This window comes from Opisthorchis viverrini (genome assembly GCF_000715545.1).
Source record: "Opisthorchis viverrini unplaced genomic scaffold opera_v5_369, whole genome shotgun sequence".
NCBI classification, from domain to species: Eukaryota; Metazoa; Platyhelminthes; class Trematoda; order Opisthorchiida; family Opisthorchiidae; genus Opisthorchis; species Opisthorchis viverrini.
The window spans coordinates 235,184-263,169 of record NW_008752023.1 but is presented as its reverse complement, the minus strand read 5'-3'; the positions used below and the strand labels follow the sequence as shown (position 1 = coordinate 263,169).

The 27,986-nt window shown below is 44.3% G+C and overlaps 2 protein-coding genes across 2 annotated transcripts; both read right to left on the bottom strand.

Moving 5' to 3' along the window:
* Window positions 1-4,304: 4,304 nt before the first annotated feature.
* Window positions 4,305-9,583, bottom strand: T265_15148 (hypothetical protein; the record flags this gene model as incomplete). The annotated part of the gene is made up of 2 exons (XM_009176794.1): window positions 4,305-4,427; window positions 9,473-9,583. Coding segments are annotated over 2 exons (234 nt in total), but the record flags the coding sequence as incomplete, so codon positions are not given.
* Window positions 9,584-12,801: 3,218 nt separating this feature from the next.
* T265_10425 (hypothetical protein) lies at window positions 12,802-17,784 on the bottom strand (the record flags this gene model as incomplete). The annotated part of the gene is made up of 2 exons (XM_009176793.1): window positions 12,802-12,962; window positions 17,745-17,784. The coding sequence occupies 2 exons, from the start codon at window positions 17,782-17,784 to the stop codon at window positions 12,802-12,804; spliced, it is 201 nt and encodes a 66-aa protein (XP_009175057.1).
* Between the last annotated feature and the right edge of the window lie 10,202 nt (window positions 17,785-27,986).

Sequence of the window (27,986 nt, the reverse complement as noted above, 5' to 3'; positions counted from 1 at the left end):
CGACACACAGAAAAGCAGTGTGTGTTCATTCTTTTTTGATTCCCCCAGTTTCAAGTTGCAAATGTAGTAAAGTAGGCGTGGAAAATGAACGTGTCAACTCACCTTTGAATGTGAGGCTAAGTTAGAATTTCCAGAAGCGCCGTGTTCCTCACAAAAATGTATATCACGTCGGAGACGGCTGCGTAACTCTTCCGTTTTTGAGAAATTTTCTTCAGAAGAGCATTTCCTCCTTGTTGTCAACCTTCAAGATCCCTCTAAAACTAGCAGATACGGCCAGTGATTGTTGAAGGAGCTGCTTCCCGATCGGTATTGGTCACTTAGAGTACTTTTGGTTCCCACATTTCAAAGCAGAACACCAAAAATATCACTAAATTTACTTATTGTGAATTTTACTCCTTTCCTTCTTTCGCGAATTTACCAAAGTTGGGTAGATTTGGTCACATAACTGATGGAGAAGAGCAGTCCAACCATTCTGTGGTTATGAGCAACCAAACAATTCCACCGGAGACGGAGTTACTGTGGAGGGAGGGTCTTTAGGTATATAGCGCGATGTACTTGTCCTCTCCAAGCAGTCTCTCTAAAGTTTCGAGAGGACGGTCGTCTCCACCCAGGAATGACGTTGCACACCTGGCACTATGGAACTTTCGGGTGATTTGTGGCAAATTTGCATGAGCGTCTAGAGACGCTGGCATGAAGATAAATACAAGCGTGCAAGATATCTGCCACTCGGCTAAAATAGGATAAAAGCAGCACACTGAGGAGCTCGTACAGAGAAATTTGTTCTCATTGTTATGAAAATCCTAGCTTAATGACGTCCAATGCGTCTGTCAACCGGACTGGGTTTTGGCAAACTTTGCTATTCACGTTCTTCAGAATAATTTCTGGGTTTTGTTGGTTCGTTTCGACTCTGAGGAAGATCACCTCACAGTCATGCTAAGGGGGTGCCAGTGACGTCATAATCTACTGGCTAGTCAGTGGCATTGGCATTCTGTCCCCTTTTTCGAAACAGGTTGGGTGGTACTGTATTTAATCTCAGGTTCTTCTCTATTTTTTCACGAAGGTTGATTCCCTTCTCCCCTAAAATACTGTTATCATGTTTAAGTCAGGTGTCCTTTCCGAGTGTGTCTACACTAGGGCCATTCACCTCACTGTGGATCCTTTCTCGTCCGACGTCCCCAACTTTCCCCCCTCCTCTGAGATAGTCTCTAGCATTTAGTTGGCCCAACATTTCAGGCATAACGTTTGCTCTCCTTTGGACGATATCCAGCAACTCACTCTTCCCAAACTGTCAAGCCTTGAAATGCTCTTTGTATTAGCCGTTTTTACAAACCGCGATCTTTCAACACTCGTGTTAGCCGGCATCGTCACTGGTGCTGTTTAAATTTTTTATTCTCATTGCTTACAGTACAACTTCTCCTTCCGCAAGCCAATTTTATGTGTGCCAGTGAAGTTTTGAACCCGTTGGTGCATATTTTGGGTTTTGAGATTTTCCACACTCAGGAAATTGATTGGGGCGAGAGAAATCACGAGTATAGAGCGGAGTCATTTTTTAGTCTATTCTGTTTAAAGGTTACGACAAGGTGACTGGAAGCTTAGTGGACATACGAACGCACATGTACACAAGAGGCATCCTCATAACGCTCAGAGGTTGCACCCAAGGGCCGACTGGTTATCGGAATTCGAACACGGAAATGCCCACTACCTCACCACCGGAAAACAAGGGTAGATACTAAGCTTTCATTACCGGTTTTATTCTGTTTTGGTGAGACATCGAAGGTAATATTTATCTTGAATATATACTGGGTTGCAGATATATATTCAGAAGTCAAAGGGTGGGGAACTTTAACAGCGGCATTGGAACTTTGAATGCCAGAAGTCTCGGAACATGCTCGAAGATTCTGGTAGACCGTCGTTTCTCCGAGGTACATGCCGTTTTGAGTGTACTGAAAAGGTTACCAGACTCGGCCTTCTGCCGGAATTTCCCCAGTTTTGTGTAGAATCACTAGATCTAAGTACTTTTTATTGTTGGCTTTAATGGTCCTGGCCTTCATCTGTCGCACTAACCGCATTTCAGATGGAGTGCAATCAAAACTATCGATTTAACGACAGTGTCTTATTTTTATTCCCTTTTTTGTGACCGTCTTACACTAAGTAATTAAGTTGTTCTGGTACGAAATGGTTACTAAAGCTTAAAAATCCTTCAAGGGTTCCATGGCATAGATCTCCCTGTCTCTAGCGAAAATTTATTTACTCGAGTTCTCTCGGGTCCCGTGGGGTGGAAACGATTGTGCAATCCAGATTGATTTGACGATGCCCCCTTGAATTCGCCGTCAGCATGACAGTGATTTAGTTGCTACATCCTACTTTCTGCTACCGCAAAAACGTTTCCTCATTTTATAAGTCTGTCTACAAACCCATTGACCATCTTATCATGAACTTTATAGCGGTCGTAGCACAAAGCCGTTTGAATTCACTTTGTCTCCTTACTTTGAAGGAGAAAATCCGTGCCACAAAAATTGTTTTTTTTTGACAGGCGTATATACTTCCGATGAGTTTCTTTAGCGAAAGAAGAACTATTCCACTAATGATACCTGTAGTGCGACCACTTAAATTTGCATGTCCTCTTATCCGTTTTCTTAAACCGCATAGCTTTATCATCCAGAGTTTTTATGTCCAAATTTCTGAACTTTGATCAGCTATCGTCATACCTACCGGTCGGTTTTCTATCGATCCACAAATGAGTTTTCTGTATCAGTCCTTTGTAAATTCCACTCAGCTGAACAAATCAATCGTGTCAAACTACATCCCCACCCATTCATCGATTTTCCTACAGAAATATCAATAAATTTTCAATCCGGGTATGGGTGTAGGCAGTTAGTTGACTTGGTTTTTACACGTTGTCCACTATTTGGGGTGTAGGACCGAATTTCCCGCCAGGTCTTATATTACGTCTGAAAAGATTGGAATATTGCAGTCAAGCACTGAGTTATTCACCTGGATCACTTAAATTCCCCAGACCAATATGACCGGTTGTCCACAGAACTGGTAAACACGTCACTTTCATAAGATGGTTATCTTCTCCGTGTCTCGGAGTTTCGGTCAGTAATGTGATTCTATCCAGACTGCTTGCAAAGTCCGATCGATCTGAAGGAGAAATCCGTGCCACAAAAATTGTTTTTTTTTTGACAGGCGTATATACTTCCGATGAGTTTCTTTAGCGAAAGAAGAACTATTCCACTAATGATACCTGTAGTGCGACCACTTAAATTTGCATGTCCTCTTATCCGTTTTCTTAAACCGCATAGCTTTATCATCCAGACTTTTTATGTCCAAATTTCTGAACTTTGATCAGCTATCGTCATACCTACCGGTCGGTTTTCTATCGATCCACAAATGAGTTTTCTGTATCAGTCCTTTGTAAATTCCACTCAGCTGAACAAATCAATCGTGTCAAACTACATCCCCACCCATTCATCGATTTTCCTACAGAAATATCAATAAATTTTCAATCCGGGTATGGGTGTAGGCAGTTAGTTGACTTGGTTTTTACACGTTGTCCACTATTTGGGGTGTAGGACCGAATTTCCCGCCAGGTCTTATATTACGTCTGAAAAGATTGGAATATTGCAGTCAAGCACTGAGTTATTCACCTGGATCACTTAAATTCCCCAGACCAATATGACCGGTTGTCCACAGAACTGGTAAACACGTCACTTTCATAAGATGGTTATCTTCTCCGTGTCTCGGAGTTTCGGTCAGTAATGTGATTCTATCCAGACTGCTTGCAAAGTCCGATCGATCGCGACAAGACAAATGCAGTTGGACCGGCCTTCCGCGATTGGCTAGAATGGAGACAGCGAGAGGTGAGTGAAGGGAACAAAAAAGCTAAACAAAGTATCGATAACGTCCTTTTATCAACACGGCACTCATTATGGCAGTGACATAGACACGTGATCGAGCCAGTGCCAAAGGGATAAACGGATACCGGTTGTTTGAAGCAAAACAGCCTATTTGGAAATACTTAACACAACCGAAAGTAGCCACGCAGGAAGTCGAATAAAGACTGGCTGAGGGGTTCCTCGTCGACGTTCATCGTGACAGCTCGGCATGCTGGCAAATTCGTGAAAGTCGAACGGATACACGTACACCAAAATCCGTTGTTCCAGTGAGCATAGGAATCTCAAGATCGTATGCCCTTTTCATTTCATAAACGAAGCACCAATTTGCGCATTTGTGTTTTAATTACCCTTTTGATGATTGGAATAACAAGTGCTGAGAATGTGACCAAATGAGTGTATATTCACTAATTTCGTGCAATTTTGTTTCAAGTAGAACATAAGGTTGACGGAAACCCGGGGACCACGCCTACCTGATGAGCCCCAAGAGGGGCGAAAACGGTCGTGGGCTGTCGACGAATCTTCAGCAACCTTATGAGTAGTACATTACAAAGATGTACATGTATCGAACAGAACTCCTTTTCATCGGTTAGCCCCGAAGACGATACTCAGAAACTGCTTCTGCCAGCTAGAACTATTTGATGTGGATTCTGGACACAAAAGCTTCATTCAAAGTGATGAGTAAAACGTAAGTGACTTGGTCACATGACAGAACTGCTGGAATATTTCACATGCAGGAAGGCGTTTTCCCAGGGTTCTGTTGAGTTTGATCTTGAGTTTAGATTTGACCTTAGTGCGAGGAGAAGTCACCTGGAGACAAATGATCTGACAGCTAATGTGGACCACTTGTGATTGATGACTTGCATGAGATAAACGGATTGATTGACAGGAGCCAGTTATCAAAATGTTACGTTGCCCTCATCTGTCTGTCGGCGAAGCTGATCAGTATAGTTGCTGAAATTCGGTTTCATCCGTACGACGGTTGGAGTTTTTCACATCGAATTTCTTCGCGTGCGGAAAGTTGCATGCTGGTGCTGAGCCAGTTACGCGGTTGTGGAATGAATGGAGGCTTGAAATCAGTGAAGGCGTCTCAGTTAAGGTCAGCATCACGCAGGGAAAGGACCTCCAGGGGATGAAGAAACAATCATTTTTGTGTTGCGTGCACCCTTTGGGAAGATCTCGTGACTCACTTGACTCATTGCAAAACATGAGTCTAGTTTTGTAATGCACTACTTATAAGGTTGCTGAAAACGCCTCGACAACCCACGACCGCTTTTGCCCTTCTTGGGGCTCATCATTTTGGCGCAGTCCACAAAACCTTTTAAAGAACCTAGCTGGAACACTGCAATAGATTTACGCATCACGGATCGATAAGAACCGCTGTTTGGGTTTCGGGTAGTATGCATAGAACCCCTCCGGCTAGTATAAAGTGTATACCCCAAAGTTTATTTTCGATATCATGCGGGTTTGTGCATCTCATGTCCAGCTGGCCTTCTAACTAGGACCTTAAGCGTTCCTATCCTGACTCTTCCGAGATAGCAACATTACTTGGCTGCAATGATATCTTCAAGAAATAGGGGAAAAGACAAAGCAGATTTCAAACACAGTAATCCCCTTCAAGTGAGACAGGCGCAGGGGAATAGGCTTTCGTTTCCTTATAGAAGTGACCTTTTCTCAAGAGCCCACTCATTCGTATAAAGTCACACAAAATCCGGTACGTTACAGCAGCTTTGCTCCTAACAAAGTGCACACTGTGACCAGTACGGATTTCATTCCACTCTATCAGAAGTTCTGTTTTTCCCCCCACGGCAAACCTCTTGATTTGGTGGGTAAGCTTATTTGTCTTCACTTAATAGGATCAATATTTTATTGCACGCTTCTCCATGGCTTGAGCTTCACTTGTTATTCAATTTCTTCTCAATACAAGCTGAGCCTACGGCAACCGGCGCTACTCGGGCGTTAGTGTTCATCGTGGGCTGGCTGTTTTCAGTATCCCCCTTTGTGAGACAAGTAACACCCATTCAGAGAAAAACAGACGATTAGCAGGAACAGGTTCACCTAGCCACACCTGGCGCTCGATGCATTTTACGACAAGCAAGAATAACGGTTAAACCGTGACTTGGCAGCGTTAAATCAAAGCGGGTATTATGCATCTAGGCGCTGTGGGTTTTTCACGCCTTCCCGATGATGTCTTTCTCCAACGTGCTTCTCAGATTTGTTTACCCTGATGATTTTGGGAGTTCCAGGCACCTTGCTCTTAACGTTTCTGTGCCACTGGGGCTCTCTAAAAAGTTTCCTTTCCTCTCCTTATTTTTCACCCTTTACTAAGGCTCTCTTTCCCATGGTTTCAATGACATCCGGGCGCTAGTTTCTGACACTGGAACAACCCTACACCTCGTCTATACTCATCAATTGATGCGCTCAGCTACTATTCTATCACTGTGATGGTGGTGATGATGACAATGAAACAATGAAAACCGAAAAGCAACATTAAGAAAGAAACTCTGCTTTACCTTGTAATGTAGCTCATTGGTTAACGCGTGAATCTACTGAGCGAAAGTTCTGCAGTTCGAAACTGACCCTGTGATCTCGAATGCTTATGTTTAGGCTTGGAAAAGCTGACAGATTCGCAGCCCTCATGCGCGGCTACCAGACAGCCGATGATTCCTTCATTTGGAATTTCACGAGTTTGGATAAGCTGCCTCGAATCTTACATCATTTTCCAGCTAGATTAAAAAATTTCGGACAGTCCTGGAGCTGTTGGTGCATAGCTCTTTCCACCTGACTTTGACGTGATGACCTACGGTCTTTTGTATTCTTTAGAGTTGTCACGTCTCTGATGTTGAGAATTATTGAATGGCTGTGGATCACCTTGTTCATCCTTCAGGTGACGTCTAACTACATTGCTACGAAGCACGTATGCGACGAGCTTGGAATCTGTTATACCTGCGGATTCGCCGACCTGTGGTATCTGCTGCTACCCCGCTCCAGTGCCTAGTACCGGAGAGAAAAAGGCTCACAGAAGGGAACACAACAGATATATTCCGAACAAGCGATTGCGTGTGTGTGAGAGCAAAAGTTACAACGACCCCACGCTATTTAGAGGGGACTTTCTGACATTGATTCAGGCTGTTTGATAGGCGTTAGTGAAAACCCATCAACATCGATGGTTCCTCTATGAAATGCCTGAACGCTGATCACCTTCGGTCGCGCTTCTGTGGCGTGCAAGAACACTCATCAGGTTTTGCTGAATTGATTGAATGATTGACTGGCCTGGATGCTCGCCGGCTTTCCTGTTGAGATTTTGGTGGAGCAGTGGATTCCGGACGTTCTGAAGTTACTTTCAGGAATCTGACCTTCCTGATAGAATCTTGAAGTTCTTTCAGGTTGAAGACCAAAGTTCATTGTGAACGAAGGTGTCCGCAAGGGTCAAAACTGCTTCTGGAATTTTTTTCACCTATATCCATCGTCACGTCCACAACAATTTCGCGGATTAAGTGCACTGTTAATTCGCTTGATGGGAAGTGAACCGCTAATTTCACTCATGTATGCAAAAGAAGTCTTTCAAATAAATGCTTCATTTCAAACCTCGAGGATTTAATCATTTCATTTAATCATTTCAAACATAAACATATTCACAAAATGCTTCGAATTCTTACACAGTTTTGCTTGACTGTCCTTTTTCTGAACATTCGTCTTTTCGGACCAATTGGCTGCCTTTCACGTGATGTTAATGACCGGAGCTTTTCTACCCAGACTTCTTTTTTAGCCTTCTGCTGTGCCATGATTAAAATGTCCGTATGGCGTCATCCCTGACATTCTTTTGGATGGCACGACCGACAAAATTTTCGCGAACATTAGTAGGTGAAATAACCATAGGAAGTCCCAAGGTGTTAGTCACGTGATCCTATCCTTAATTTTAAGACTTCTTTCGTTTGCTGCAGTCAATAAACATTCCAAATCTATCGCGGTTAACCGTACGTTTTGTATCCCAGTTTTACTTCCCAGATGCTAGAATTCGGGAAGAGGGTATCAGAGTGCATGATACCTTAAACAGTCTGCTAGCGTTTCAGGTCAGTCCCGTCCTGTCCTTACCCCAGTTTACCCATCCGAACCTGTTTCTTTTGGGCGGTCACTATGGCAACATGCAAGCAAGAATCGGGATTTTGCATACCTGCTAGTTGTATCTTGTTTGGTTTTCGTCATGGTAACAGTTGATGTAATTTCAGGTTCATTTCCAGCTACACAAACAAGTAGAACTATCTGAAAGTCATCGGATTTGTTGCAAAACTGTCCTACGATGAAGTTCTTCAACTAGGCGAGTTCACTAAGTGTGGTCACCTGAAACATCCTTCATCTGGATAGATTTTCTCAAACTATGGTCTTTTTCGGTGGTATGTAGTTACACGAAAGTGTATACTCGCGTAATTATTGATTGGGACAGTTTTTGTAGACGGTTTACAACGAGCCGTCGATCCCAAGAGACATTTCTTTGGCCTGCGACGACTTAAGAAAAGGAGGTAACGCCCAGGCAGTTATGGGTGACATAACGAGAGTTTCATGGGAGAACAAACCACAGTACCTGTTTTTAGTATCTTTTTTGTCGGCAAACCTGTCGCCTCCAAGAAACTTCTTGGCTCGCCATGTTGACGATGCCGATCATAGGATTTTTGTCAGAATAACAATGTAGATTTCGAGGTATTACGTGTACATACCAGTCCTTTTCTCCTTGCGAATCGATCTGGGAATCACTGATTGCAGTGCATCTTAGCAACCGATTGTCAATATGTAGATGACAGATCTATGGAATGTGCTTGGTATTCTATCGCGGATAGGGCTCAAAAGAATGCGCGGTGTATGTACTAAATATCGGCTTGATCCAGCTAATATATGGGCTATGAATCCTTTCCAACAGAGGCTTTTATGTAAGACCAATGTTCGATAGAAGCTTTCTGATTAATCGATATTTAAGCTGAATACAATGCTCGCTGTGTAGTCAAGAACATTGGTCTTACATAATATATATATATATATATATATATATATACTGCGGTGTGTTATTTAGGATGCCATCGAGCACCAGTCACAAGGACCTTTTCAACGGGTGATGAAAACATAATTTCAAAGAGTCGGCGACATAATTCCCTGCACGAAGCATCCGAATTTATGGTTGATGATTGATACCTGTTGGAACACAATTCATTGAGGGACGATCATTCGGATAAATCCTTTTCTACTCCGTTCCTTGTTCAGCACAAAAGAACACCTCTAATCAGGCCTAAAGATTGAAAGCTACTCTATTTCTAAAGAAATGCTCACTTTACTACTCATATCATTCGGTATCTCTGGGATCCGCATTGAGAGTGTTTTAAAATCGAAAAAATGCGGGAATTTCCGAAGTGCTAAATTCTTTCGTTCACCCACTCGTTTGCGATCCACAGGCTTTCCGAACTGCATGCGACTCGCCGATCAAGTAGGTCCTACTTGATGAGCCCCAGCAAGACCGAAAACGGTCGTGGTAATGGCCGAAGAGTTTTCATCAAATTTATGAGTAGTGTTTAACGTTGAGAAAATACACTCCGATGTCTCGAATATCGTGCCAACAAAAGCACGAAACAGACTTTGTATAGCATCTTCAGTTGGAATATATCATAGAGTATGGGTTCTGTGGAGTCTCCCATGGACATCGATGAGGATTGTAAAAGAAAGTATTCCGTCTTCTCCTTGTTTCCGGAGTATCATCTGCCTGTGAACACAAGCACTGGTGTGGGTTACATCACGGGCACCCAATTATATCAACATAACAAATCGATTTCTCACTCTCACCTAACTAGGAGTTCATTTTAGTGCTTCGCTTTCTATGCCCATCTTGGAAAAGATGCTTCTAATATTCCACACGAATTTGGCTTTTTCAGTCTTGATTTGAGGTGCCGCTGGGTTGCAAAACAACCTGTTGTCTGGTTTATTGGTGGATTTCAGGCTTGTCAGAAAGTTGGAATGCATCGTCCAAACCTGTGAGAATGCGAGCCTGGAGAGTTGACAGCTATCGATTGTATTTAAGGCGCTCTAGTTCTGCTCAATCTACCCACAGGTAAACGACAACAACAACAGCTCACACGGTGAGTTAAATCGACACAGCTTCTCCTCGTGTTGTCGTCACTACGCATGTGAGAACTATCTACGCATGTCCACATTCACAATCGTGTTAGAATCGAACCTACTTCTATGGGGATCGGAGGCAGCAAGTACCGACATCTATGTCGCCGGCGCGCACGTGATCAGGCGAATAAATCGATAGGCCAATCACAAATGGGATGGTCTGTTGTGCAAATCAACTTGCCAACAGACTTACCAGATAGACTAACTAGCAATCAGTATAGACTTGAATTTTAATTTAAGTTTGACAAAAAACCCCAAGATATTCTTTCAACATAGACGTTGCTATCAAGTGCACACATTCATTGGCAAAACTTTTCAGAGAATGGGCCTTCTTGTTGATTGATCCCTTGAAGCACTAGGAAGCGAAATCAACCTTGTAAACACCCGCCTGTTTAATGAGTTACAATTTTGAACAACTTATTCGCCTTCCCATACCACACGTCGGAGATAACTCAGACGGGCTTGTAATAAAACCGTTTTCAATATGAGCGAAATACCCTCGTTTGCAAACAAATTTGGTCTTGCCAGACAATCACCCGAAACCCAGCTGAATATATCGTTTAGGATGTTTGTAAATGAATGTATTTCGCTAGTTTCGTGCAACTTCGTGTCAAGTAGAACATAAGTTTGATAGAAACTCGGAGACTGCGTTTACCTGATGACCCTCAAAAAAGGCGAAAGCGTGTCGAGGAATTTCCCGCAACCTTTTCAATAGTGTATTCCGTTTTCAACCTTCTTATGGTTCAGATCGCAGACTGACGAAAATTAATGTTCCCACGATCTCTACTGTTCAATACAGATTGATGGATTGTAAATCGAGCTCGAGCTATTTCTGAAAGTGGGTCAATAATATAGGGGAACCCTGCAGGTAAAATGCTCCACTTTATCCCTGTTTCGCTTGTATAGATCGCTCAATGTTAGTTTCATAATCGTTCGATCTATACTGATCAGTAGAAGAGATCACGAAGGAATTAATATTCGCCAGTTTGTTCTCTGAATTTTACAGTGACCCAGATTATCTAAGACCATCCGGACGACTGAGTTGGGGGCGAGATGGCCCAAGTGGTTAGAGCGAGAATTTACTGACCGGAAGGTCCGTGGTTCGGACGCGCACCCCGCCTTACCACCTGAGAGCTGCCACCACAAAAGTATTCCCTCTGTCTAGCCCTCGTGCTTCCTTCGGGAAGCATGGCAGCTAGACACCGGGAGGACGTTACAGCTGAGAGGACAGCTGATTTGGAATGTAGATGGAGTCTCCTGGGATGCGTGCTATCTGACACGACAAGTTGAGCACGAGTACCTTGGATTTTTCCCCTGAGCTGAAAAGTCCAATTCCAAACAAATCGCTTAGCACAGTGGGCAAAATGCGGCCGACTACTCAAATGGCAGGGGGCTCTGTAACTTGCGGTTAGTTCAGTATGGTTGTATACCAGGAAATCCCGTGACGATACCATGCATATACTGTTCTTCCGTTCAGAAGAACCACGTCCATTGAGAGACGACTCTAGGCATGGAATTTTCCCATCAGAGCTCCCTTCAAGACAGTGGTCTCAACAAAACCGCAGGAAAGCTATTTTTCGGTTTTCGAAATGGCTGGTTGGTCAATAATTAATCTCATTTGTGAGATATCCATTAAATTGTGCTTCAAATGACGCAACGCATGACAGCTCAATACTTCTTGAGTTCTCCATATGCCCAGTTACTTCCTTTGTTACATATGATTACATGTTTGTGATAATTTATCGTCTTTAGTGGCTCGTACCCAGGTTTTCTGTTTGGTGCCAGGCTCTGTGGTGTTCTACCATTGCCTGTTGACCACATGTTCACAAGCATGTTAAATCACATCAATTTCTGGACTAAAATTTTGGGTGCACAGACGGTGAAAACTTGGAGATACTTACATATATATTCATTTATTGTCCAGTCTAAGCACCCCGCCTAACCACCTGAGAGCTGCCACCACAAAAGTATTCCCTCTGTTGCCCAGAGTTCACTGTCAATGGAGTGGCTTCCTGGCAAAGCACCGGACACGGTGAGAACAACAGAGTGACGGCTCTCTGTCGAGGAATTCAAAAAAAACTTTCAGATATTGCTAGTTCAGTTCAATTGGTTAGCATCTTGCACCGAATCGTAGTGAGTCCAGCTGCCGCAGCTTCGTTCACCAAGGCTGAGGAGGCCGACTAATTGAAAGCCACGAGATGGTCCCTTCCGTCCAGTGTCATGCATCAGTTTGTCCAGTATGACAAAAAATGAGAGCAGCGAAGGCGACAGTTTATGACAGAAGACTGCCGTTGGCTGCATGACACAGCCAGTTATCTCCTACCGAGTTGGGAACTATGTGACAGCTGGTTCGTCTATCCTAGAGAACCCCGTCCTCCTTTCACCTGCATCCTAATACCCTTCTGACCAGTTCTAAGAAGTTCTCTAAACCTTGCTTCCATACCCATTATTTTCGTCCGTGGATATTGACACCGGTTCGACACAGACAACACACGATGGCAAGATCTAGGTAGATTTTGTAATGTTTGTCCCTTAGAGTCTAGCTCGGCTCATACTGCTTGGCCTCCCTTTCCAGAATGACTATAGCCGATGTAAGTCCGATCGCACCGAGTACTTCCAAATGCCATTTCCGCTGAGGGGAATGCGCATCCGATTGGACTACCTGCGCCTTGAGTAAACCAGATGGAATGGTACTGGAAGATGGACAGAACGGAACGGCTCTTGAGCCATCAACCTGCGGGGTGGTTCAGCGGTTAGAGCGCGAATTTACTGATGGGAAGATCCAGGGTTCGAACCCGCCCCCCGCCTCTCGACTTCTCCTGTCTAGGCCTGGGTAACCTGGCCGTATTCTAGCCCTCGTGCCTCCTTCTGGTAACATGGCAGCTAGGCACCGAAAGGGTGCTACAGCTGAACTACTATGGTTTATGTAGCTATCAGCTAATACGTATTATTCACTTTAGTCAATTCTCGAGGAATGCGGGCCAGGCATCCACTTGACTAGCTTAACAGTGAAACACAAGAAAACTTTCAACAAGAAGGTCGCATGGCTGTCTGTCCACAAAGGTCTCAAAGATAACATGTCACAGGAGCACAGTATCAGTGAAACAATCAACCGAATTCACGGCAACTTAACATCTGAGTTAGAGGTTTACGAATGCGTAAATTCACACCTGATCATTAGCTGTTTCAGTTATTTTCCGGAGGGAGGTTGGAGAAAAGTTTTTTCTGCCGTAGAAAAAACACACATCTAGATTGGTCTCAGACAAATTTTAAGAAAACTCGACTTTAAATCAAATCACCGTATAGTCGCAAGCTCCATCCCTGACAGACAAGCTGAAATCATATCGGCGCTATTTTTTCGGCTGGCAAAGCCCGTTTCCATCCCTGTTCGACGGAGACTTCTAGCTTCCACGAGACCACTGTGGTTAGCGCATCCGTCCAACTAAACAAACCGATCCGACTGGCTTGTCTGGAAGCACAAAGTATCGGTTTGTTTACATCCGGTCTTGTTTCACTTTGCAGGCACAGACAAGTGGTCAAATTATACAGTCAGATTGTTTCAGTCACTCATAATCGTTTATTCCTCCTCTTCAAACGCCGGCTGACCGCCGCTCACTTGTAGCGTGTGTCATCCATTCGCGATGGGTCCCAAACCGTATCGTATTCTCCATATTATGTGTGAATGGATTCTTCCAGCGTCATGATAACCAGGCGACCGGTAGTACGTGAAACTGTTTTTATTTGCGAAGCAGCGATCGCATCTGGTGAGCACAGGAAGCAAGTCGCCTGGACTGTATCGTACCACAGCTACCTTCCAGGCCTATTTCGACACTTTGCGGGCAGCGGGAATGAAGCCGGTGGACATCGCGTTGGTTCGTCAGTCAAAACGGATGCAAATCTGCTTCGCTGACTGCATCTTGTCATGTAAGTCGACTGATGGTTTAGAAGTCGCTGGCAATTAGTTTGCAAACGTTTCGGCACCAATCGAGGTGACATGATCAGAACTTGATTAAGTGGATGAGCAACTGGCGTTTTTGGAGACAAGTTTGAGTACCTGAGTCGTGTGTTCCACTTCCTTCTGGTAACTGTTTCATTGCCCAAACTCCAAGCACCATGGCATTGCTAATGTCCTCATTCCGAAAGGCAGATGCGATCCCAGTTCACGACGTGAACAAGCGAAGCCAAGTCTAAGAAGATACGTCAACCGTTTCGTTTGTCGAACGTGGGCTATTAGAGTACGGTAAGCTGAACGCCTTACTCTGCTACCTGGAGCTGTCAAAATGCATGAATGACCCCCTGTTTTTGGATCACATCATACCGTACCGCGTGGATCTCACGTCTCCCGTTTATTCAGGCGAGATTCAGAGCCTGGGGCTGAAGTGCCTCACTCAGATTCTGAGAAAAGTCACCGAATACACAGCGAATCAGTCCAAAACCCCCGCCAATAAGTGCTGATCCGAGAGTGAAACTGCCGTTGACCTATTCATGCTGTCTTCCGGTGCTTGGTAAAAGTGCCCTACGCTTCCTGGATTCATCGAATCTACTCTCCCGTCGTCGTGGCTTGAGTGGCATGGGCGTCAGCAATGCGCCCCAGAAATCTCCGTACACCAATCAGTTTGCAGTACTGGAAACGGCTACGAACACCTATGACGCCCATCTGTCGTGCACATATCCAGGATCGATTTGCTGACGTCGATCGCTGAATCCCGCATGCCATGGTGAACACCGGCAGTTTGGCTCGGCTGGTCGCATTCTTTGGTCCAGAGCACATCAGCGGGAACTTACTATCCCATATGGTAACGTTCCTGAACAAAAAGACATATTATGGACTTATAACATCATTGTACCGACAGATTATCCTTTTGGTCACCGGGATCGGTATTCAGTCAGTCAGTGTGGTTCGACCGCTCCTTGATCTTGCTTTGATTGATCCACACGAAACCGTTGTTAAAGCCTGTCTACCCTCGCTAACACAGCTTCTTCGACAACAACTCCTCAGTCCTTCGGTGGCGGTCAGTTTTCTTACCCGATGTTTGATTCTGGTCACCCACCCTACACGGCGTATCCGTTAGAGTGTAATTGGTCATATCGCAACGTTTGCACGTCTTGCGACAACGAATGTAGTAGCTAACAGCGGCACTCGCCGTGTTGAAAAACGTGGTAGTGTCTCTACACGAGAAAGGTGTGCCATAATGTGCACACCAGCTAGTGTTTATGCCCGGTTGGCAAACGCGGAAAACCTTCCGTCGTTCTATTCGGAGATGTTTCACCAGTGACGCCGTTCTTCTTACCAGTCTCCAACCGTCCATCAGCAGCACCATTCTTGATGCCCATGGGGTGGACTCTTTTTGGATGCATGCTCTGCATCCACAGGGCTTGGATTTGTTCGCTTCTACGCTAATTATGCTAGATGTTTTTTTTTCAGTGTGCGCTGGTGGGAGGGCTTTCGAATGAATTTTCATCCTAAACACCAATCCACACAACGCCGTTCATCAGCAATATCTCAGCCGATGACACTTCACTCTGACCGTGATTCATTCAGACAGAAACGTCAAAGAAGATATCTCCTGGAGGCCAAGAAGCGAAGAATGTATCTACCAGTTGACGTTCTTGCATGCAACCCCTGCTTCACTAAAGCTCGTAACACCACAACAGGTGCAGACTTACATCTGTCGTTTGTAAAGTAATTTGCTGTTGACGGCGGGCTCAGCTGACACCCACCTGAACTCACATTTTTAGTATTCTACAGCTGAAAGTTCAGCACAGATGTCACTACGGCTGCTATTCGATACTAATCATAAGGTTGATAAAACACTGGGCAACTCGGGATAGATTTCAGTCTGCTTCGTGTACATCAGGTTGGCCGAGTTCCCCGGTACCCGTCAGCCTCATTTCCTAATTGGCCACCAGATGGTATGGATGCCGAGACTAGGCTCACGTGATAATCTCCAGGAAATGGATGTACAGCGTTCTTTTCGGTGCCTCTGTATTCTTAAGTGTCGATTTTACAAAGGATGCATTCCTGAGTGGTGAACAAATAATGCCAGATAAGGTTAGCTTCTTACACCACTGATATTTGGTGTCGTTTGGAAGTCCGTTCGCTCCAACAAGACAAAAGTTTCTTTCTCAATTCGATGACTAATCATGCCGCCGTACGGTGTGATATTTTTTCTCTCCTGTGTTTTGTGCTGTCCCCATTGACCAGCATCGTTTTGCTTCTTTGTGGAAATTGTCTACCGCTGAGAAAAATCTTTATCGACGTGGCAACGCATTAGGCGTTAGTCTGTGGGTGCGCATCGAAAATGAATCGGTAGATAACTTGTCGATTTATCGATCTGTCTGTTCAAGGAATTTTGCTTGTATTCGGCATACTGGGTGGCTAGAAATTGTTCAATATCTAATGACTTATTTTCTGACGTGGCTGTGCTTGCGTGCGGTTTAATTATGACTGCGATTATGTGAGAATGGAATCACTGAAAAGCAGCTTGTGTTTTGAATTAATGTATTAATTTTCATTCATTTTAATTTATTATTTAGTATTCATTTTATTTTTTCATTTGATTTATTATTAATTAGTTAATTAATTGAATAATTTAGCTGTCTTCACTCGAGCGTCAGTCATATTTGGAAAGTTGATTGCATTCACCACAACGTCCAGACCAATCTATTGTAGGCCAACACGTGCTCTGGGGATGCGAAATCTTAATAAAGCCAACTCATTTCGACAATAAAAGCTGCTTCTTCGTTAGGAGGGGCGTAGAGCACATACAAATCAATAATTTGAACTTCAACTTACACCTACATGGTAAAACACAAGAGGGGATAAGGACTTAAACTCCCCATTCCGCTTAATCATGGGTCCGCGATGCAGCCGAGTTGAGAAGCAGTTGGAGTGTGGACGTGTCACTGACGTTGTCAGTGTTTGGTGGTGTATCGGAGCGTCATTTTTGGAACACCGCTACCGTACTACACATTGATGGCGTCATTTCTATTACGGGTGAAATGCCTGTAACTAAGTGGCTCGGCTTAGTTAACAAATAATCGACCATAAAAACAACATAATCTGGACTAAATCACTTGCATGCACCACGCTAAGCTTCTTGGGTTTGTCAGTTGTGTTGGTTAATTACATCAACCGCTCCTTTGAACGAGTGAGAGGCTGAATTTGTTCTTGTGCACCACGAAAAGCTCTACCACTTCGATCGGGGACTAGTCCTCTTCAACAGCAAAGTTACCCCCCCCCCTCCAAAAAAAGCCCTCATAGGGCCATATTCAAAGTCTGCTTAGATATTTCAACGTCATATTGTCTACATACCTGAGCCTTGCAACTCACTTTGACGGTGTCACTGATATGCTGCTGACGTTTGCTACTCAAATCCATTGCATTTCTTCTGTTCTCCTACATCTCATCAATGAACAGGAATTCAGCAACGATTGTAACATCTCCCCGTAACCTTCGAGATGCTATGAGCTTTTCCAACTGGATGCATCTGTCATTCGGCCGGCTGGTGCATGTGACAACGTCCTTTTATCCTGGAAGGTTTGTACAAGGATATAAATAGTAACGCTTAAAAAGTTTCCATTTGACCTCGATCGGTATTCACCCTCTACCAAAAGTTGAAAACAAAGGACCGTGTACCATCTTCAAAACAGTCCTCTCTTCGGCGAACTATGGTTCGGCATACGCACCATATGTCCTAACCAACCCAGCTTCTGATTCTGGACACATTCTTCAATGGAGATCCCAGTTTCACAACCTAAAACTCGCTTCCTAGTTGTCTCGCTACGGATACGCCGACACTAACGCGTACGACCTATGTTTCTGAGACAACGATTGTCGAACACCTGAGGACGTGTCAGTTCCACTGCTCGAACAGGCCAAATCTCACAGCCCGCTCTGTAGCTTGAGCAAACGCGACCCTACGATTCAGGGATACACCACTTTCACACTGTAGGTATCTCAAATTAGCAAACGCGACCCGAGCCTTGCAGACTCATGCATTTACCTCATCTATCACGCTATAATCTGAACTCATACAACTTCCAAGATAAGTAAAACTTGCCGCAAATTCATATACCTCTCCTTGGATGGTAAGTGGCGTGTTCAGTGACTGCATGTCCAGAAACATGACCTTACACTTTGCGGGCGCAAAGAACGGGATGACTTCGGTCAGTTCATCCAAAAGCACTTGCGCCTTCTCCTCCTCTTCGAAGATGAGAACAATGTCGTCTGCGGAATCCAGATTGGCAAGCTTTTCGCCACAGGCTATTTGAATCTCTGTATTTAGGAGATCTTCAGCGTTCGTCTCATGATTTCATCGATCACGAATTTAAACACGAATGGGGAGATTTGACTTTCCTGACCGACATCGCCTTGTGTACGAAAGACTTTGGTGACCCCTCACACGTCCGGAAGTCTGGGTAATAACTACTTCCTGCCACAAGCTGTCTAATATAGGTAGACGTTTGTCACTCATTTTTCCACCAGATCTGGTGACATATGATCAGGAAATCGCTAAAATGTGCGTGTTCTTGTAAATATCTTGCAACCAATCTTGGAATGACTTGAATTGCACCATCCGTGGTGGTCAGGATGTCAACAAACAAAGGAGCATACCAAGATTCCTCTGGGTTACGACCAAATGCCAAATTTGATGCGTCCGACAAACAAGTGAAATGTGACGATGAGAACTCAACTGAAGGCTGGAGTGAACATTACTCAGTCGATTGTGCCGCCTAAAAGTCTGTAAGCGTTCAATCCCAAACAGATGGAGACAAAAGGGTATTCGTCACCGACCAGCCAGTCGAAATGTCCGCTAACTTCTTCCGGATGATGAATGTTTTGTCCTGCTTTCAGGGTACGTGATCAACATTTGTGCTGTGAGTCCAGTGGTGGTAAGCAAGCTGGGTAAAATTACTCATCATCGACCCAGCCCAATCCTTGGAAGTTTAAAATCTCGTGAGTAGACACATTTTTAATGTGCCTCAATGAAGAATAGCACAATTCTGGAATTAAGCAAGTAAGAGCAGCGTTTTGTAACCTACTGTGCATTCAACAAGTGTCATTTTTCCTTTGTGAGTCGGTGGAGGCGGTCCATTAGGTTATCAGAGACATCAAAGCACCACCTTTGGTCTGGTTGATTCACAAAGAGTACACACGTGACAGGCACTCTCTGTTCACGTCACGTGTTTTATTAATAGCGTGATAAGGTCGGAATTGTTCTGTTTGACGTAAGTCAACTCACTTGTCGCACAGCTAAACAGCGTTCGTTTGAAGTGTCCCAGAACTGTAGGCGGAAGCAGCCCAACGGGTTGCAAAAGCTGCTATGTGAATGACATTTCGGCGCCATCTAAATAAGATCAACTGCAGCGAACATGATAGAGAACATTCTCGAAGACATTCACTTCACGATGGAAAATGAAATTGATGGAAAACTTACATTCTTGGACTTCCTCGTCGTTGAACTGGCACATTGACAACTACAAAACGAGGTGTACACGAAAAGCGTCCAAGGTCGTAGATAAAACAATTCTCATCCAAGTTGTCACAACTAAAGCCAAATTTGCGCAATATTGAAGCAGACTGAGACAAACTGCAGCAGCATTGAGTACGGTGGTGATGGTGACATCTTGCAAACACTGCGACGAACAACAATGAATGTTTCTACCGGATTCGACGAACATAGTCTTGATGTAAAAAGACGGTATCAGTCTTCTCAGGTTCCAGTGAATGACATTCAAGATTAACACGATTTTATCTGAAGAAGATTCCACAAGGTAGCCTAGACAAGATGAATCAATGACTGAGGCGCAAATTTAGCGACAGTAAGGTCCACGGTTCCAACCCAACCTAAACATCTCAGATGCTTTTCATTGAACTTGAGCAGCTCGGTACTTCCTCATGTTTTCCTCAAGGTACGCTGCCGCTAGTCGCCGTGATGTCGCTAGAAGTGAAAGGCTTCCACCACTGCTATTGCTTTGCCTTGATAATTCACAAAAGGAGCCATCATTAAACGTGAATAAATTGATCCGACCTATCGATCATGAAGGACAAAGGACCCGTGGTTCGACGAAGCCCAAAACTGTACCAATAGAAGATAGATGAACAAATAACCTGTCACAATCGGTATCATAGGATGTCTTCCGTGTAAACGCAAGCTGAATAATGTTCACTCAACCGCGTAATGGTGTGGAAACGTTGACATACGGAGCTCGGTCACAGGGTCAACAGCTATCTCGTCGACAACCAGGGGGGAGGCGAATACGTTTTTCAATGATGAGAGGCATTAACCCGGCCCCACGGATTGCTTGCCTCTGCATGTACGATAATCAAACGAAAACACGTCTAATATGTGGAACTTCCGTGTTTGTTTATCGGTATTTTTTAAAAATTAAATACTCACCGACCATTGGTGATGAAACCGTGTTTCTCTAAGACTATAATGAAACATGGTTCCAGGTAAATCACGTGTGATTTATCCTCACAAAATCAGTCACATGTCTGTGCACTGCGTAAATAGGGTTGCCCTTGCAGATTCCGTTTGAATGTTTCACGTCGACAAGTCAGATCGTTCCATTCTCAAAACTAGTCCCTAATCGATTGTCTCAAGCAAACACACAAGAATGCGAGGTTCGCAAGTTATCTGAGTAGCATTTGTGGGTGGGATATCTTCAAAGCGTAATGTGAGTGAGCTTTTTACTGCCTTTCAGGCAGTACACATGATACATACAGATCAAGTGGCGAAAGCTGTTGTACTTTTTTCTAGCGAGGACTTGTGTTGAAACAGTATAGATATGCAACTGGTCACCAAATACTCACAACTGTTGCCTGCCTGGATCCCAAATCACTGCTGCATTTAGTGAAACGCGTAGCTGACGCATCCCGTTGCATGTCAGACAGCGATCTATCAATAGATTGACTGGTGCTGGTTGAGTGGAGCTGTCAGTTTTGGTACGGTAAAGCTCCTAAACGAGTAACGGTCACCCGAATGATCCACATTTTGTTCATTGGATCCGCTGACACTTGACACTTCGAATTTATCTCGCTGTCGATTTGTTGCAACCATCTGTTCAAAGCTACTTGCTTACCCTTATACCGAAGTGCAACGTACAAAATATCTCCTGAAAAAAGGTGTCATTTGGATGCCACACCCTCTCTTAAGACGCCATCACGACGGGCTCTTAAAGTGCGGCATCTTTACTATCGATTTCAAGCGACTCATTATCCTTTCGTCAACACTGACCGCCGGTGACGTACTTTGGAACTGATTGCCGCGCAGATTTTTCAGCAAAATGTATCGAACATGGATCCTTTACAAATTATTTGAAGACAGCCTCCGTACAAAACCCCTTATCAGCCGAAAGGTGGTGTCCTTCATTTGGGGGTTCCCCTCTCTGGTGCGGCTGACGCCTTACGTTTCTTTCCACTTACGTCCATACTGTTCGGTTTTACCGTTCACATCTTGGCACTGCCTCTCAGGAAGCTGACTTGCACATCTGTGTATGTCCCCTTATCCTCTGTACACCCAGCTGTGCGGAACGACAATTATGTGAAAACAGCAATCTCTAATGCTAGGTAATTAATCGTAGTGTACATAGGGTTGCAAACCTTTTGGTCTACAGAGAGAATCTACAGTCAGGATTTTGGTGAGCAACATCGTGCAAAACCACTGAGTTCATGTTCACAAGAGCAGCCAGGGACAGCTCTATGTTGAAGTGAAAGGGGCATTAGGTTTTGAAACAGACTATTGCGAAGTCCACCTGTTGAGCCGCAGTTTGGAAGGAACGCGCCTCCAAGACCACAGCCATCCCATCCACCATGATCTCTTCCGTACACACACACAGAGAGAGGGACGGAGAGTTCTTCAGTTCCACAGATGAGGCTGCCATCCATCCAGCTAAGAAGACCACGTAATCTGTGAGTAGCACTCACTTATATCCACTGTTCACACCAATCATTGACCTCAACAAGTCCAGAGCGTCGGTCATTCCGTCGACATCCGTGATATTCTTGTTCTGTTATGTCATCTACAGGGCGTGAGAGTTGGACAACTTTGGGGTAGACTTGTCAGAGATGTCAGATGTCAACCAGTCGTAATGCAAAAGCTTCATTTGTTGACGAACTATGCAAAATGGCAGAAAGGAAATCACCATAAAAAAGGGCTTGCCGGACTGGACCTCGGTCACAGATGCGATCCAGTGCCCGTCTCACTGAACCCGCTTCGTATGTGCCATATTTGTTCCTTGTATGGTCATCCATCTCAGCGAATCCAAAAATCAGTCAGACGCGACGTCCATTCTCTCAGTTTTGAGAATGCATCGCTTTCCGCTTCCATCATGCGAAGAACAAATTCAGACAGCGAGGCTTCACACAGATGCGTACCGTTTTGTTCTCAGCCATAGAAAGTGTCCATCAATTGTTACACATGCCGCGTGCTACCGATTGGTACTTTACGACCGATCACTCACTGATTGAGGGAAGCCACCTCGGAGAGCGACCCGAAAATCTCAACTCTCAACTACGCCAGATGGCAGACGGCTGGGCTAAGAAGTTTCCATGGAGTGTGGACAACTTACTGCAATCAGTAGATCAGGATACTTCAGCAAGTTCATAGATCAGGACCTAATACAGTGGTTAGTTTCAGAAACTCCGAGTGCGCGAGAATCCAGCTGGGGAGACGTCAAATTGATAACGCGGAGGTGTGAAGCCCAGTCAGGTTCGGCCGTTGCGGTCGACCACGAATGACCGACTTACGGACAGATGGAGTAACCAAGTTTGACAATCTCAAACCCCAGGCGTCTGCGTACTTCAACCACGTGCAAACACTCAAGTGAACGAGCTACGTGAATACACGCTGCATTCAAAAATCAAGAGAGCTGAGCTTCGAGCTCCAAAACCATCCCAATCACACATAACCAATCAAAACTGTCGCTTCAGTTTGAACTGACCGGCAGAGTCTGCCAGATTCGTTATGGATCAGCTGGCACGTCATTCGTGTACGTGCGTGTCTCGGCCAGCGCCAACCACGCAGCCGCGTTTCTTAGTCTATCTCGTCTCTTGTCAACGAATCGCCCCACCAGGCTGCAGAATGTTGATCGATTGTGTTCGATTCAAAACAGTTAGGCTAGCCTCAGTCCCATAGCACAAAGTAAATGATGAAACATTTGTCGCCTGTGTGGTTATCAAATTCTCTTTTTGAACTTACGGTCATTTCGAAACGCTGCGGTTCATTGGCGCGAATAAAAATTGCCTCGATGGCACAAAACGGTATGTTAGTGCGGTAAAAAGTTCACGAAAGGCACGCTCGGCCTTGTTTCGGTCAAAATATCCACGCGCGTGTATCCCAGTTACAGGACACGTCGATCCTGTTATTCCTAGATAGACCAGATCTGCTGTTGTGCGTTTGCTTTGTCTGCGGGGAGATGGGTATCCGAACCTGTGTGCTGTCACTGTTTCTACTACGCTAAAGAACCAATGATATCTCTGAGATTGCTGGTAGATCACCTGACATCTTGGAGGACAATCAGTTGATTTTTTTGAAATGCTGGTTATTCCACTAACTTACGCTGGGTTCCATAAAGCATAACACTGTTCATCTTTGTAATGTACTACTCATAAGGTTGCTGAAATCCATCGACATCCCACGACCGGTTTCACCTTTTTGGGGCTCATCAGGTAGGCTTAGTCAGCAACTTTATGAGTAGTACATTACAAAGATATAGATGTATCGCGATATCTCGAATATTGTAGCGACTGGAACATGAGGCGGCCTGGTGCAGCACATTCAGTTGCCTGAGAACATCACAAACGAGAGATTCAGCTTTCTAGGTGATCTCTCGCAAAACCATATTAGTTTGGAAATGAGTGTCTATTCGCTAATAACAAGGCAGAAGTTTAGAGAAACAGTGCTTGGCCGCTTAATACTTATGGGTAGCTATGCCAGGTGGCACCAACCTCGATTGTTTCCCCACACTGTGCCTGGTCTCACGGACCTGTGTCAATTAGCAGAAAAGTCAAACGATTCAATTCACGGTGTTGGCAAGCGATGACCTTAGGCAGAAGAGTCAGTTGAACCGATTAGTGCAAACCATCTGAGGCGGTTTATTGTGGAGTGACCTGAGCGCAGTAACGGAGCAGTGATAATCTGGTTGTCTACAGTGCCAGGAAGTAAATTAATAAAGCCCTTGCTCATTCCATGAATTTAGTTTTCATGATCTCTGTTCCTCTCAGTGTTCGACTTACTCTCCCTCGACTCCGAGTCGCTAGTGTATGAGACTTCAAGTCAGTCCTAGCCACATGGTTCTTTTTCAAGTCTTCCTTTGATTTATTTTGTTATGTGAAATTCCATTTGTGTCGGCCTTCACAAACATCTAGAATGACAGGATTAAAGGTGACTACTTTTGACTCCCCAGGTGGTAGCTGAGATTAAGCAGTAGAAATCCGATGCCAGAACTCGAATCAATCGATGGCATTATGATCTAAGTCTCGTCTTCAGCGTATTGTCACGTGATTTGTTTGCTACTTTCTTCTGAGGATGTTCACCCACAAAATATGACTATGTGTTTGTGGTCCACCCATGCTGAGTCGTGTTGGAATAGAATTTAACTATTTTAGACAATATTCCGTTGATCTAGTAATTAGATATAAGTTGTTAACCATCGCTCTGCGATGATATTCGCTGCCAGCGAAGTGGTTAACGAGTCCTAATTTGGAAGCGAACTGGATATTCTTAGGATATAAACGATGAAGCCTACAAACCACCTCGTATTGCGTATCTTGTGACTCTTAATTTGGCTTCGAAACCGCATCCTTCCAGTCTAAAGTTTGTGGCGTGTCATCAGCATTGGGCATAGCATAAAACCGGACAGTCTGTGACAACGACGTACACTCGTGTCACGTGACCCATCTGTGATAGGCAGTTGCACTGACAACTCTCAGAGGAAACCTCGTATGAATCGGTAGTATGCATTGTTTTCTGAAATGTGACATACGTTTTTTTGTTGCCAGTGTGGAGTCTTTTAATCTGACATCTGTCTCTCGTTCTACGATGCGTTATATGATTGATTAATAGTTGAAGATGTCATAGTCCAACAGGATAAATCTGGCATAAATCTGATCGGTCTCTTTATGCGTCATTCTGATTGGTCGTCGAAATCTGAAAACGATACATCAGCTGATCACGATGTCGCTAGACCGTACGACACATACTGTGGACACCTACGAATGCTGATCACATGTAGGCGCTCTAGAGATTCCAAGTTTTTTCGACCACTTTAATTTGTACCGGACAATACAGAAATGTAGGATGTTGCAACTTATGTATTCATTTATTTATCATATAGATTTTGCTCGCTCTTACTGGTCGGGCAGCGGGTTAAGTGGTTGGGTTTTTTATATGCCGCACCATATACACCAAAAGCAGTTTATAATCTTGCATTATAATGTGGTTGGTGGAACTCAGTATGCGCATAGCGTAGTGCTTCGGTTCCTAATAGATGCGAAACGCTAATAAAACTGCTCTAGACATACGGAAAAGCAACCATCTAGCCCGTGTTTACTATCGGTGATCGATAATCACTCATGTAATACAAACAGTGAGCGACCATTGTCGGGAGCGCACATCTAGCCTCGGAGCTGATGAATAACGCACAACTGAACACTATTCAACGCGGCTTTCAGGCTTAAAAGATGGTCCGTGGTAATCAATAATGAATGTAACAGTATAGATTAATCAGATGGTTGATGTGGCCGTCTGTCCGGGGCAGTTCTGAAAGCGCTTCAGGCTTATCTGGCATACTGTTTTCGAGTCCATGGTAAAACTAACGAAGTACCTAACTGTCGGTAGGTTTACTAGTCAATGCATAAAATTTTATTGTGCTACTGTCCCTAAGAAATTAGGGACAGATCGAATGTGATCGCCTTCATGTGTTGATGGAGCAGTGGTGACACATTCGCCTGGCACATCAGATGCCCGAAGTTTAGGCTCCGACATCATCAAAGGAGCGCGTTGCTGGTAAGCTCCACTAAGAGGTAGACTTGAGTCCGGTGCATTTCACCCTTGTTTAAGATTAGCTGGAATAATTGTGTCCGGACTGGAGTTTTCAAACAGGGTGTGGTGCATGTCCATTCTAAAAACTCCGCAGCCACCCACAACAGTTAAGCTCACCTTTACGAGGCGTCGAATCATATCTGCACATGTCCAATCATAAGGAAAGTTGTTCCCTTCAAATTTTCATATTACGCTCCCTTAACGCGAACCTTTTTTTAATAGATTGAGCATAGTTTCTAACTTCTACGAAAACTTACGCAATTTAGGACTTACAAGGACAATCAGAGTCCATTTTTAAACAGTTCCACATTTTTGCCATTTAGTTGTAAGTAGTATTATTTTCAATGCACCCCTTGCCATTATTCGCGTTTCGGTGTGAAAACCGAACCTAGCTTTGGACAAGTTTGCTCAGGCGCTGAGGTTCCGCGTTGGTACGATCAAGCCTCTTCATCAGAATCAGTCTTGGTTATCCTCCTGTTGCGCGGAGGGCGAGTGCCTTGGTCTACACTAAATCAACTATGAATGTCTCAAAACTCTGTAAAGTCTACCTATCTTTCTGAATCAACCAATCACCTGTCAACCTTGCATCCTGCACAAAAACGCATCCTGTCCAATATTGTTCAGGCGTTATGCGGGGTGATTCTGGTTGCCCGAACCTACATGTAAAAGGTCTTCAACAGATTGTCATACATTTGTAGCTCTATGCTCCGATTTCCACACAGTTCTTGAAATTTCATTTGCCGTTAGGGTCCCCCTTCTTAAGTCAACCTGTCAGCCTTTACTCCAACAACGCAATTATTCTAACCATAAAAGGATGTTGCTTTCTTCACCCCTAAGCTTGACAACCTCTCGGAAGCAATCGATGAGTTGGTTTTTTACACCACGAAAACTTTGAGAATGAGTTTTTCTGTTTTGATTCTGCAAATGCACTTCCGATGATTTATCATTAATACCTGTGATGTACCAAGCGAAGGCTTTGTTTACTGACTGGCACGTAGATACTGGTCTTCTGTGATTCTGTTGATCAACCAGACTAATGTGGTGCGTCGCGGTAAGCTATCGTTCACCGTGATTGGTCAAACCAAGTTAAGCAAATCTAGCACTGAAACCAAAATACCAGTCGGTCTCTATTGATACACTTTTGTGGGCATACGTCGCATAACATTTGATGTTTGAGTGCCCCTTTTGTGTGCACACAGAAGACAAATCTGGCGTCCATTAGGGGTGCCACAGTACACTCAAAATTCGTGAAAACTTTGATTCTACTCAATGAACTTTAGTTCATTGTTTGCACAAATGTTGATGAGGTGACTTTACTCTCCACACTCCATTTAATTTTGGCCCGCAACAATCGCTTATCGATTTCAGCGATTGGTTGATTCACATTGCTGCATACAAAACGTTTAACAATTTGTACCAGGTAGATATTTATTTTTTCATCTCATACAATCTTCATCAGCGAGTGATTCAAAGTTTACTGGAACTTCGCGAAGAGCAGTGTGAACTTGCTTTTGTCGCGCGTTGGCGGATTCCGTTTGTCGCTTTTTTCTTCCGGAAATCGAATGCAAATGTGGATGGTGCTTATTCACTGTCCTCTGTCTGCTCACAACAAAATCAGCATACAACGGAACCGCGCGGCCTGCTCACAGACTGAACGACGTCGATTGAACAGCCAATCAAACGCTGAATAGTCTGATTTTTGCTGGGTCACTTGTGTCCTAACATTCTCCTGCAATCTGTCCAGACTTACACTTCCGGTTTTAAACCACCCTTTGGTTAATCCGTAGGCTGGCGAAAATGACAAAGCACTTTGATTTCGTTCTACTCCTCTCTACTCATATTCAATAAAAGGTGAATCGGGATACAAATTGGGTACAGCTTG